Source organism: Octodon degus, unplaced genomic scaffold (genome assembly GCF_000260255.1).
Source record: "Octodon degus isolate 3935 unplaced genomic scaffold, OctDeg1.0 scaffold00023, whole genome shotgun sequence".
Classification (NCBI taxonomy): domain Eukaryota; kingdom Metazoa; phylum Chordata; class Mammalia; order Rodentia; family Octodontidae; genus Octodon; species Octodon degus.
This window is the reverse complement of record NW_004524599.1, coordinates 5,671,698-5,685,606: the sequence shown is the minus strand read 5'-3', so window position 1 is coordinate 5,685,606 and position 13,909 is coordinate 5,671,698. Positions and strand designations below refer to the sequence as shown.

Below are 13,909 nucleotides of genomic sequence, written 5' to 3'. Positions count from 1 at the left end.
GATGTGTGAGGGACGATGAACCACCTCTAGGCTCAGGAAACCTGAGTCACTTTAACTACTTGTGTGAGTTGGCATATTGTGGGCAAATGCCCCTACTCCTCTGTCTCCTTCCCTGGAACTCTAAGAAGGGACCAAAAAAGATACTAACTCAGCATTGGTAGGTGTGTTCCATGGAACTCTGCTCCACAAAATTTTCATGGCTTCCTGCAGGGGAAGCATGAACTAGTCATTTTTGTGATTCACTTTAGGAAGCAAGCAGTTAAAGTTTAAAAGATTTTTTTCACAGCTGGTCAGAGCCTTCAAAAAGCTAAATTGTAATAGAATTCTTTCAGAAAATAGTATGCTAGCTATAACTGTGACTGAGATAAGGTGAATTTAGAGCAAGGTGTTAGAGGTTAGGCAATAAATAGGAGGGCAACCAAGTGACTGGATGGAGGAAAATTCCTAAGTGAAGGCCTAGTATCACCCGCAGCTTCAAAACTGGCATGAAACTTCACCATGGCAATGAAAGTGACTGGAAGATTGTGAATGTTAGAAAAACTTATACCTACAATTTATTTTTTGTTTTTTTTGTAAGATGTGATGTGTTACATGGAAAAGGACTTAGAAAGAACAAAGCATCCTATGGCTATGGGGTATATAAAAAGGATATCGAGCTATTAGAGGGTTTTGGAGCCGGTAGATGTTGCTGAAGTGCCACTTCATGATCAACACTAGGGATCTTCCTTCCTTACCAGCCATCTAAATGTCATAGATTTGTGTAGCTTGAGTAAAAGGAGTAAGATTCTAGCTTCTTCAGGGACACAGCAAGTGCATTTCTCAAAGTATGATTCTCAAATTGTTGGGGTCAGCATTACCTGAAGGGCTTGTTAGGGGTTCAGATCTCTCTGTCAGCAGGTCTAAGATGAGGGATCATGAAATTTAAGAGAGATTTTCTTGATATTCTTGTGTACACTAACATTTGAGATACACTGGTTAGGAGAGTCCCATCAGAGTTTACCCTCTGCAAAACTCCTTCAATTCCTAGAGAGCATGCAAGTGGGAAAGTGACAAGCAACTGTGATTGGACAGGCAGTCCACCTGGTACCAGAGAAGATGTCATTCGTATATAACTCTGAATTGAGTCTCTGTGGCCCTAAAGAGTACTTTTGGTGTATGCCTCTTGTGTCAGTCATCATTCCATCTCTGTGACAAAATACCTAAGATAAACAATGTGTAAGAAGGAAAGGTTTATTTGGATGACAGTGTGGAGGGTGCAGTCTGTGATCACTTGGCTTAATTATATGTCGAGCTTGTGATAAGCCAGAATATCATGGTGATGAAAATGTGCTAAAACAAAAGCTGCTCACCTCGTATCACCCAGGAAACAGAAAGAAAGGAAACAGAGAGAGAAAGGGACCACGGTCCTAATACTCCTCTCCTTGGTACAACCCCAGTGACGTAATTTCTACTATTTCTGTCTCCTAGTGTTTGCACCTTCCAACCAGCTGGAGAGCTTTCAACACCATGGCCTTTGGAAGACATTAAGAATAAAACCATAATACCTATGAATCTTTGCAAGTCAGTATTATCCCCATTTTACAGAGAGGAAGTAGATGGGACTTTTCTAAGTTTATGTGGTTCATTTATTAGAAGTCTTGATTGCAAGTAAGGGAGAACCTAACTCAAGCTAACTCAAGCAAGAAAGAATTTGTTCGTTTATGTAAGAAAATGTTCCAAGTTCTAATGGTGTCAGGCAAAGCTAGATGCAGGATTCCAAATGATGTGACGGGATGTCCGTCCACCTGAGTCTTTCTCAGCTCTCCTTTCCTCTGTCTTGGTTCAATGCTCAGGCTACCTGTAACCTTAAAAACATCAAAGAAAAGTACCAGAAGTTCTATTCTATAGGACAGAGACTAGCCAACTGCCTTTTTTTAAAATAAAGTTTTATTGAAACATTTTCATGACCATTTTTATACATTAATCTATGGCTGCTTTTATGGTGCAGTAGAAAAGTTGAGCATTTACAGTGAACTCTGCATGATCCATAAAGCTTAAGCATTTACCATTTGGCTCAGCAGGAAGAATTTGCTGACCTCTGCAAGACAAATCAGAGTTTATTGAGATTTGATTTGCGTTTGAAGGGTACTATTTATATAGCTGCAAAAATATGACACCCCACAGCCTGAACTTTTTTGGGTGGGTGTGTGTGTGTGTGTGTGTGTGTGTGTGTGTGTGTGTGTGCAGGGTCTCATTACACAGCCCAGACTCGTGGTGATCCTCCTGATTTCTGCCTCCCTAGTGCTGAGATTACAGGTGTGCACCACCATGCTCAGACTCCATCGCCGGCTCAGCGCACCTGGGGGCGGGGCTGGCATGGCCTGCGGAGCCAGGGATCGAATACTGGCCCCTGTGCTTACCTAAGCAAGCACTTAGTCTGCTGAGCTATACCGCTGGCCCTATGAAGGTTTTTTTTTTTTTTCAGTTTTATTTTATTTTGAAGAGTAAAAAAACAGAAACAAAAACAAATAGAAAAAAAGAGACAGAAATAGAGTAACGTACAACAATACATATATTACAGATTTTCAAAACAAATGGCTAATTAACAACGGTTATTATCTATTTTTATTGTCAAATCTGTTGCTCAGATTAGCAGATATAGTGATGCAAGATTGGACAAAAAATTGAATATTAACACTTGTTTTGAAGAAATCTTAATTTTTTTCCTTATCTTTCTAAATTTATTTTAAAGAGAGTGTAATAATTGATAAGACATGAGAAATAGTGCACATTTAAAAGTCTGAAGTTTTTAAATGAATTGAGAGTCTACAGTATTTAAAGACTGTTGCTTTGGATTGACACAAGTCCCTACAATGAAACAAGTTCCTTTCCCAATACAATTATATGCTGTAGATTAAATGAATAATAGAATGTTTTATGAGATTTTTAAAGTCCTTGTGTGTGTTGAAGTTTAGATTACTGGAAGATGAAACAGAAATTTTGTGTTGAATATCTCAGGGGGAACTTGACTGATACAATCTGGCTTCTTAGTAAATACAATAGAGCCTGTATTATTTTAAATATAACAAGCCCCCCCCCCACACACATACACATTTATGTAGTCCATTAATTTTTTTACTATCTATGATCATGCAATAGAAATGCCCTTTTTCCAATGTACCAATGGGAGAATACAAGATATTCCATGTAATAAGATGTTTCTTCTCAAAATTTATGGATAATCACTGTGACCTAGAAATTGTTTTTGTATTAACCAAGGCTGCATGAGGGATTTTAAGTTTATGTCCCCTATTTTTGTTAGGCTTAGAGCCTGTCTAACCTGCAATCCCAGCTGAAAGAGCCTGTCTATCACCAGCTCCAGTGAAATCCAGGATTGAGGCTGGTTGCTTGGCTGAGCTTGATTGTGTCTCTCAATGAATCCCAAAAGGGGATGGGCAGAGAATGCCCACGCCCACCTCTAGTGTATGGGTGGAGATAAGCTCTTCCTGAACCTCCTGGACTTGAAGGAGCAGAGGGGTGACGCTTAAGGAAACCCAGGAAGCCCTTGCCACCTGCTGCAAGGCACATGACAACTCCTATCCACCAGCAGCTACTAAGTGATAGATTTGAGCAAACACCCCTTTTGTTTCCAAACAAGTGTTCTGTGGAGTGTACACAGTGTATAGTACTGTCTAAGTGAAGCAGATAAGTGAAGCAGATTTGAGCCATTTCGTGTCCAAACTGGCAACTGCAGAGTGGCCAGATGCAGCCCACGGCATAGGTGCTTAGTAGAGAATGTCCTACTAATTCCTAATGTCCTGGAGACCTGGGGTTAGTGTCTTCTGGGGCAGATGCAGACAGGTATATGCATATATTGTGACATCTTATGGTGAGACTGCAGCTCCTTGTTAAGATCAGTTTATATCGTATTGGCTGGTGTTCTGTAATATTTTCAGAAAACTAAAAATGGCCTTTGTCATCACTGAATCTTCCTTTTACTTGGTCATCGTACAGAGATACAGAAGGCAGATGTCCTTAAAAATACACAAATCTTAAAACATGCACTTCTTTTCTTTAAAAATCACTTCTGTATTCATTAACTCTTCCCCCATGTCCCCAGCTGCAGTGGGGATAATATATAACCCTACCACCTGAGGGTAAGGTGAGGATCACACAAGCTGATACCTTGTAAGTGCTTAGGTCAGTCTTTGTCCTAGACTTGGTGACAGAGAAGTGGTAGCTGCTGTTTTATCATCAGCATTATTATTGTCATTGTGTTAGAGAACTTTCCATCACTAGTGAAATCAACTTATAAGGAGGAAAGTCTTATTTTGGCTTACAGTATCGAGGTTTCAGTTCATGGCTATTTAGCCCTATTGCTTTGAGCCTGTAGCAGCACAGTACACGTTGGGAGGGGCCCTTGGTGGAGCAGAGCTGCTCACGTCAAGGCAGGTGGAGAAGAGAAGAAATGTCGGTTGAGATCCACACTCCCAGTGACCCAACTTCCTCCCACAAAGTCCCACCTCCTGTGGGGTTCACCACTTTCCTGTAGGCTACAGGCTGGCAACCAAGCCTGTAGCCTGTATGACTTTGGGGGACATTCAAATGCCTGAAGAAGCACTCTGTTCAGATTGTCCCCTCCTACTGGGAAGAAACTGTTCAGTTTTGGGTTTAGATTCTCCATAATTCCTGGGAGCCCAGTGGTCTCAGTGGTTCAGTAGGAGAACTACAAAGAACCAGTGCTGTTCTCCATGGGTAAGCCTGTGGTGCCGTTCCCCCTGCGAGGTCCATGGCTAGGAAGCCAGCTTAGGTGCCTCATGCACACCTCCTGTCCTGACAAGCCCTTTGTCCCCCCTCCCCCAGAATAACCTTGGCTCCACAAGTGGTAGTTTCAAAGCACCAGCTGACACAGCTGCTGGGGTTCACTGTGATAAAAGTCATGGATAAGTCTAGCACTATCTCCCCTGTATTTCTAAATAGAAAGAAAAAGGATCTCCCAAAACAATACTGAACCCAGTCACAGGATGAGAGTGCCTGAAATACCCAGTCGTTTAAAGAGCATTCCCTAGGATGCCTGCGCAGGAAAGCCCCAAGGATATGCCTAGACCGGCTCCCCTTCTACCCCTCAGCTTTCTGAATCAGCTCAGTCATGCCACTTCCTACATTCTGACTCAGCATTCTGCAGGCATTGTATCTTCCCCCATGAGCTATCTTTGGTATTGAGAACAGAGGGCTTGACCAAAGCAGCCTTCATGGGATCTGTTTTCATCAGCATCTCTGGCCCAAATTTCCTCCCTTCCTTTGACCTTCATTTCACTTTCTCTCATGTCCCCATGCCAGACCACTTCATCCTGAGTCCTGCTTTGTTTTGTATCTCTTCCTTTTCAGCCTGTCTTCACAGGCTGTCCTCCACCTCCCTCTTCAGCCTTGCAGTTTTCTTATCTAGTGGCAAAGCCCAAGGTTGAGAACGAGCTTCTGTCATCAAATGAATTGGTGAAAGATGGTACATGGGTTATTAAAATATAAATCAATTAAACCTAACATAATCCAGTCTGCTCAATAATCTGCTGCACTTGGGGGTTGAGTGTCTTGAATTTAATAGCATGCTTATTAAGGATTCCTCCATCTTGAGATATAATTATGCCTTTAAAATGCTTTCTGTGCCCCTGGCCTCTCCAGGTTTTTCAAAAGCTCTCCTAATTGGTTATAATTATTTTAATGTGGCAATTTCAGAATAATTTCTATTTCTTAAAGATGTGTTTCTGAAGTAGCCTTTGGTCCTAGGGGTGTATTTTTCTAGAGACTATTAATGATAAGTTATTTTTGTACTTCTCAACATGTAGCTGAATGAGTTGAATCACATACAGTTATTCCTTTATTTACTTAGTAAGTGGTCATTGAATACCAATGATGAAAGCAAACTCAATATCAAACCTGAATATTTTTTATCTTCATTTAAAAAAAATCTGCATGTAACCTCTTTTTAACCTTCAGTAGATGATGTAGGTTGGCTGGGCTCAGAAAACCCAAATCCACTATTTGTTATGTCTAAATTTTACCTTTTGTACATGAATCTGTTTGGGAAACCAAAGGAAGACAAAAACTCTTCTGACCAAAAGCAGATACCGCCAAGTACCAAAGCTTTGCATATGATTTTTGGAGATCCAGAGATCCCAGGGCACAATTGTTATTACATGCAAGGAATATTTCATTTTCACTGCAGCATGTATTTTGTAAGTATAGAAGGTATTTTGCTGCAGGTCACTCAGATTGAAATTTCTAAAAACCAAAACAGGAAATTGGAAATTTTTATTGTAAGGTATGGGAAGCCATTAATAGTTCTGTGAAGAGTAGGCTTCTGAAAGAACTATCTAGTAAGAGTAGAAAAGAGAAGTTTGAAAGAAGCAGGATTAAGTTCAGGAATGCAAGTCCTGCAGACTTATAAAATCTGCACAAGCTACCGTACCTGTCTATAAATGAGGGTAAGTGGAAGGAAAGCAGTTGATTGGCAAGAGCAAGTGATCTATGTCCCTGATGGTGTTCCCTCCATCCTGGACTCTCAGCCTCCTTGCTGAAGTTGCCCACAATTATCATTCCTTATGTGGCCGTGAGTTTTCTGCAACTGTGATACATGCCAGAGATGATAAGTGTATTAGAAGAAAGGTTCACCTAGGTCATGGTTTTGGAGGTTTCAGGCCACGTGTGGTGTATCTGTTGCTTTTACACTATGATGGGCACGCAGGGGGTCATGGGGGAACGTGTGGCAGAACAGAACTGCTTACCTCGAGGGCAGAACAGGAAGGGGAAGTGGCTGGGGTTCCACAGTTCCCTCCAGGGCCAGTGGTCTGAAGACCTCCAAGGAGGCCCTAAAGGCTCTGACCACCTCCCAGTGATGCCATGCTTGGGGATGAACCCTTCAATACATGGGCTTTGGGGGACATTCCAGATCCAGGGGACAGCGGTGGCTCTGACTGTGCTTGTGCACAAAGCACTCTCTAAGCAGCTGATGCCACGTCTATGTACAAAGATGCACGTCCAAGTTCAACATTTTCCACCAGCCTCTTTGTCCTGTGCCTTTTTGCTTTCCTTCTCATTTTTTTTATTATAGCTGATTTAACTTTATTTTTATATTTAGCAGTCTTCTCAGCCTTTCTACAGCCCAAGCTTACTTAAACCATCTTGCTGCCTGTAGCACCCATTGTATCCACTGCTGCTTGGGTTAATCTCCCTGAGGCCCCCATCTGATCTGTACCATTTGTGACTTGCGGCCTCATTCCCAGCTTTCAATCACACAGCATCATCTTCTCATGACTGACGCCTCCCGCTGTACTTTGGTCCTGCCTCCCTTCCCATGGAACTCAGTTTCATAAACTTCTCAGTCTCTTTCCTGTGTCTTCCATCATTTACCCTCTGCTAGATGTGCAGCTCTTTGTACACAAGAGAATGTGTCCCACTTCCCCAACATGGCAGATTTCCAGGTCTCCACTCAGTAGTTCTTATTACGTGGTGACATAAAATCCAGCCTCTGAAGAGCTTTGCAGGAAGACTGCATTATCTGCCTGTACAGCCTTTTTCTTCGAGCCACCCAAGTCTACATCTTCTTGTCATCAGAGTTTTTGCACACATGTGTAATCATCCCATCAACCTAGTCCTGAAAGCGGAAAACCTTTCCCCTTCTGGCTTCCTCATACATATTTATCCAGAAATAATCAAAACTGCTTCTTCTCCCTCCTGGCTGAAGCTCATCTTCCTTTCCATCCACTGTCACTGTACTATCTGGATACCAGGCCACAGTGGCGTCTTATGTCCTGTGTGCCACCTCTGTCTTTTCATTTCCTTATAGCTTGTCTTTGTTTCCACGGTAGCTTCCCTGAGAAACGGATCTGGCAGCATTCTGATCATGTGCTTTCTCTAGTGAGCTGATTCTTGCTATGCTAATTAAAATTGACCCCTCCTCTGAATAACCTTCATCTCCCTTGCTACATTCCACTCTTCCTTTGGTTTTTTTGTTTTCCCCTGATACATGTACCTTCTAACATCCTCTCTACTTAGCCTTGGTGTTTATTGATTGTCCTGCCCGCCCCCCAGCACAAGCTCCACAGGTCAGTATTTTTATATAATTTGTTTACTGATGCAACCTAAGTTCCTAGTGAATGCCCAATACCTATTTTTTGAATGCGATATGAATTTCTCATTTTCAAATTCTCATCCTTTACTCTCTGCTAATACAGTAAAACTCAGAGGCTGAATAAACTCTGTCGAAAGCTGGGATGAGCCGCTTCCTGAGGCCGCCGTGTACAGCTCTTCGTGATGCACAGGGCTCACTGGGGCCCAAGATGTCGCTCAACCTGCCACGCTCTTCTTGCCTTCTTGGGGCTGTTGCTCCTGCCAAGGGTCTACATCTCCTCCTTCCTTTGGCCAAACCTAGCCACACAGCACTTCCCTGGAGTCTGTTCCAATACTGACACAGAGTTGCTGACTGTCTCCCTTTCACCTCCATTGCCCCCTGTTGTGGTGTTTTACACACTGACCCTCTGTCTCCCCCTCCTCTTCCATTTACTCTATGAGTGATCACAGTGTCTGATACAGAATTAAGTGATCTCTCTATGAAAAGAGAAGCTGCCCATGCATTGAGCTGTGCAGACTAGGTCGCCAACTTATGCATGTTTGACTAGGAGTCATCAGCTATACGGTGCCAGAATGTTCCCATCCATGAGAAACTATTTTGAATGTAGCCTTTTCCCATGGTACTGACACATGGTCTAATCTTGTCTTGGATAATAGCACCAGGACCACAGCTCCCTGTCAGCCACATAGTCACAAGGGCTCACAACTCATACTCTGCAGTGTGCCGTCTTTCTAAGATGGGGTGGGCAGTAGGTTACGGGGTTTCAGTGCGTTTTCCACTTACAGTATTTTCAGTCATCGATGGGTTTATCAGGAGATAACCAGACCCTGATTCAAGGGGCATCTGTAGTGAGTAGTTTAAGTACCATCTTCATTGAAATATGTCCTACTTGTCACCTTGCTCACCCAAAAGCCCTTGCTTTGCCCTTAATTCTTTGGCTCAATGAATAGAGGGAGCCTTTCCACCAATGGGACTCTGGGAATTGGGAACGAGCTATGGTCTGTCCTTCAGGCCACTCACTTGATCACTGAGTCTTACAAACAGGCTTTCTTCCAGCTCACTTCCCGACTCTATCTTGTTCTTTTCAGTTCTGCTGCCCAGAGCCGTGGCCAGCTCATCCTTATCTGTCCCCAGTACACCTACCAGAGCACACTGCTTGCCACCTGGTCAAGGTTCTACATATACTGGTACAATGAAGGGATCTCCCTCAGTTAAAAGCACATTCACACCATGACAAGGAAACTCTCGGGCAACAAGATTTGAGTTTTGGGGACTGCATATTTGCAAATGCCGGGGTGATTTTTCTAAAGGTCATTGTTCAAGGACGAATAGTGGTTTGGATTTGCTACAGCTTTACATGTAATTTTGCTCTCTGAAAAGTTGAGTCCTTTCTATCCCTGAAATTCTGCCAGAGAAATTATTTTTTCTGATTATTCTCATCTTAGAAATTCAAGTCAGGGTATATTTAGCTCAGTGGAATATATAAATACCCATGTAACTTGGAAAAGAATTTGTTTTATTCTGTGTGATGAAAGACACTGGGACAGTTGTAGCCTTTAAGGGAGGGTCCAGAAGACTTTGTTAAGAGAAATTGAGTCTTATTACCACTCTTCTGTTCATTTTCTGTTACTGTAACAAAATACCTGAGATGATCAATGTATAAAGAGGAAAGGTTTGTTTTTGGCAGTTTCAGTCCATAAGTAACTAATCCTGTTGGTTTGCACTTCTAGAGAGGTAGCACATGATGGCAAGGAGTACATGGTGAACAGAATCCTTATCTCATGGCAACAAAGCAAAAGGGAGAGAGGAAGAGGAAGATACAGAGGCCCCATGACATCACCTCCTTCAGTGCCCTGTGCCCTGTGACTTAGGACCTTTTATTAGTCATACTTCTTAAAGTTCTGCCACCTCCCAGGAGTGCCGCAGGCTGGGAACCAATTCCTTAATATACTCCCTTGGGGGAGCCTTGCAGACCCAAATGGTGGTCATCTGCAGATGTTCAGTCACTGGGATGGATAGATATTCCCTGCAGATATTTCTATCTCCTGACACCTAATAATTATTTTTTAAAGCAAAACTCCAGAGGGGTGGGGAGAGAAGGAGAGGAGGTTAGGCAGTTGTAACGAGCTCAAGCAGGTGTGGGTGGTAGTAATTCTACAGCCAGCTTGGTCACCCTGCAGTCAAGCCAGGTCCTCCATGCGTGTCAGTGTCCCAACGTCAGAGTAAAGCAGGGAGGTAGGAAGTGGATGGTCGGGATCACAGCCCGGGAATGGACATTTGATACAGGTTTTCTTCCTCCTTTATTTCTCCACAACAGTGCTGTAGTGGTTCCCTATACCAAGTCTTAACTGAGAAATTGCTGGGCCAGCAGTTACACTGTCACTTGAATCTCCTGATGGCCTTTCCCTCCCTGTTGGAGAGTCTCTTGTGCCTCCAAAGAGCCTGTCACTCTTCCTCCCATCTAAGCGAAGGTTGAGCAGATGCGTTTGGGCTGCCTGGGAACAGGGGTGAACTCCTATGGTGCCAGCTACAGGGGCTCAGGCAGGGACTCACTAGAGCCAAGGAGTTTGGGCACCAGCCTGGACAGCCATAGTGAGATGCTGTTTCTTGAAATAAATGAATAAATTGGGTTGGGTTGGAGATGGTGTGGTGTGAATCTGTAGAGCTGGGCTCACTATCCCCAGCCTTTAGAACACTGAGCTATGCCTAGAAGGCAAACGGAGCTCCAGTCACGGGGTTTCTGTTATCTGTAGCCATGGAAAATGTCAGCCATCTGTTAGTCTCCCGTTTTAACACTTTTTCCCCCTTCTCTTTGTTTCCACCTCTTCTGGGGACAACAAGCTGAGGAAGTGGAGAGGCTGGCGGCTATGCGTTCTGACTCCCTCGTGCCGGGCACCCACACCCCACCCATCCGGAGGAGAAGTAAGTTTGCCAACCTGGGGAGGATTTTCAAGCCTTGGAAATGGAGGAAGAAGAAAAGCGAAAAGTTCAAACACACATCAGCAGGTAAGGTGATGGCCTCCTTTATCCCTTGTTGCTATTAGTTGAATTCAACTCTGTATCTTAATTGGAAGAATTTAATTACCCTAAGCTGTCCAGACCAAAGGAAAGACTCAAGTCTTGGAGTCGCTCCTATCTTTAATAATTCCTCAGTATGACTGTGAATATTTTTTATAGCCTCTGTGGTTTTTCTCTTATCTCTGGGCTGGTTCCTTTATTATCTTTTTAATTTCTAAACCAGCAATTTTATTTGATCTATAAGTAATCTGGACTTGGCTGCCTTCGTTCTAGCTGTGACAATGTAATGCTTATGTACACCGCTCCAGTAAAAGTCAGCACAGAGCAGAAACTGAGTTATGTGTGCTCACTGGCGATGAGAACGGGGAATTTCATGGCGGAAAAGTCTTAAGTGAATGTCTCCTGGACAAGGCAGAAGAGCGAGAATGGAAAGTGTCGTTGCTAGAGTGACAAGCCTAACTATCCAGTCCATTGCCCAGTGACGGCGAGGGGATGTGCAGGGCGGCACATCTGGGAGGTGGTTGGCCCTGGGGCGGCTGTGCCTCAGCTCCGAGCTCTGCTCTGCGGCTGGCTGACTGTATGAGCTTGCTCTGCTTGCTTCACGTGGTAGCTGCTTCCTCATCTGTACACTGGGAATAGGAATTAGTACCTGCAGCGAGTTAGTGTTTGTGGAGGTTTTGTGTGACAAAGTAGGTGGATGTCTTTGGATATGGAAGGGTCTGGAGAGAGGGAGCTATGGGGAAAAGCTTTTATTTCACTGCGTTGGTTTTGAGATGAGATGCTAGGAAAGCTGTACAGTTTCATTTTATTTTTGTGTTAGTCTGGTTAGGTTGCCATAATACACAGCACACTCTGGGTATTTTATTTCATTATTTTTTAATCTTATATTTATTTATGCATTTGGTACAGGGTCTCACTAAGCATCTTAGACTTGTAGTGGTTCTCCTGTCTCAGCCTCCCCAGCTCTGGAACTACAGGCCTGCGCCACCACGCCTAGTTTCAGAGACTCGCATGGCATGTGGGACCTGGGATGGAACCCGAGTCCTCAGGCTTGCCAGGAAGGCACTTAGACCGCTGAGCTGTCTCCCTGGCCCCACTTTGGTATTTTAAATAAGAGAAATTTACTTCTCAGAATTCTGACGACTGGAAGTTCAGGATCAAAGTGTCAACAAGACGGATTTTTATCCAGGGGTCTCTGATCTTAGCAGGCAGATGACTATCATCCTGCTGCCTGCTCGCATGACATGTTGATGTGTGCGTGTGTGCGTGTGTGTGTGTGTGTGTAAGAGGATGGATACCATCTAAAGTCTCTCCTGGTAAGTGCAGTACCCCCATCACAAGGGCCTCATCCTCTTGATCTCCTCTAACCCTAAGTTTCCCAGAAGCCCCAGCTTCAGCTCGCATCTCACTGGGGCTCAGCACTGCAGCATGTCCACTAGGGAAGGACACCGTCAGCCATAGCACTGGGTTGCTAGTGCTGTGCCTGCCTTCTCCTCAAGACTGCCTCCTCAGAGCCCTCGCTTCCCTTTCCCCTCCATAACCCAGAAACTCAACCTGCTGTCTTTCCTGCTCAGAATCACCTCCTTCACCTATCGGGTTCTGCTCCCTTTTGTATTGTCCCCAATAAACCCTGAAATGAGAGACGATCCACTTTTTGTACCCAAACGTCATAGACCCAAGAACCTATGAACCAATCTACTTTGGGGAAAGAAAGAGAATGGCAGACATGAAAAAGTCTATGCAAAAATTTTCCAAAGTTCTGAACATCTGCAACAGCTCCAGTGCAGACACTGTGTGTCTTAGAAGCCTCAGTACCCCGTAGCTATGATTTGTTTTTTTTTTATAGTAATTTTATTGAGAAAGAAGTAGCAATGACACAGTTTCAAAACAGGTTAGTAGGACAGTTACAATAATTAATACATTGCATATTGTTGTCTTCATAGTAGTTATTCACAGTGAAAGATGCAGACATGGTATCTTGTCTAAACAAGCTATGATTTCTTAATTCGTGAGGTCAGAAGGATGCTCTGGTTTCCTGATCTCTAGCTCGTGGCCCCTCTGGCCAAGCCCTTCTGCCGTGGCTCTGTCGTCCTCTCTCTGTCTTTGTACAGAATGCTTAAAGGAGCAGGATGCGGCTCACTTGTGCTTGCCTGAAGGCCACTGAGTGACTTACAGGCAAGCGGCCCCCTGGGCGGGCAGCCCCCACTGACTAAGGGGAGAGAACGGACAGTTGTGTTGCTGAATCAGTGGGCACCAGAATGCAGTTGGAGAGAAGGAGTGAGTGCTAGCACCCTACAGCACAGCAAGGCAACTGTAGCCTGTATCACTTTATAATACATTTGGTAACAAACTGGACAAGGGGAGCTCAAAGCTGCCCAACACAAAGAAATGATAAGTGTTTAAAGAGAAAAAAGTGCTAATTACCCCAATTTGATCACTCTGTGTTACATACATGCTAAGATTATCACACTGTACCCCATAAACTCATACAGACATGTCCATTATAAAAAATATTAAAGAACAACATCTAAATGAAATGTATTCTAGAGGCAAAGGCAGGTACAAGACATGATCAGAGAAGAAAATGCAAGTGTTCTGTAAGCAGTGAAAAAAACAAGTCCCACCTGACTTTGCTATGTAAAACACACATTTAAATAATTTCTGTTTGTCAGCCTGAATCCCCGAATGCCAGGATGGTAGATGCATTTCCTTTTGGCAGGTCAGGGGCTTTAATTAATACCTTCGGCAAGGCCACAGGCAAAGCCCCAGTCCTCCTTGGCTGAT

The 13,909-nt window shown here is 43.8% G+C and overlaps 1 protein-coding gene across 5 annotated transcripts in view; it reads left to right on the top strand.

Moving 5' to 3' along the window:
- Phactr1 (phosphatase and actin regulator 1) overlaps nucleotides 1–13,909 on the top strand; it is a 575,214-nt gene that overhangs the window by 329,065 nt on the left and 232,240 nt on the right. For all 5 annotated transcript variants that reach the window (XM_023712114.1, XM_023712112.1, XM_023712117.1 and 2 more), the window contains one exon: nucleotides 10,949–11,113. In XM_023712114.1, coding sequence (XP_023567882.1) covers nucleotides 10,949–11,113 — 165 coding nt within the window. The remainder of the gene's footprint in view (nucleotides 1–10,948; nucleotides 11,114–13,909) is intronic.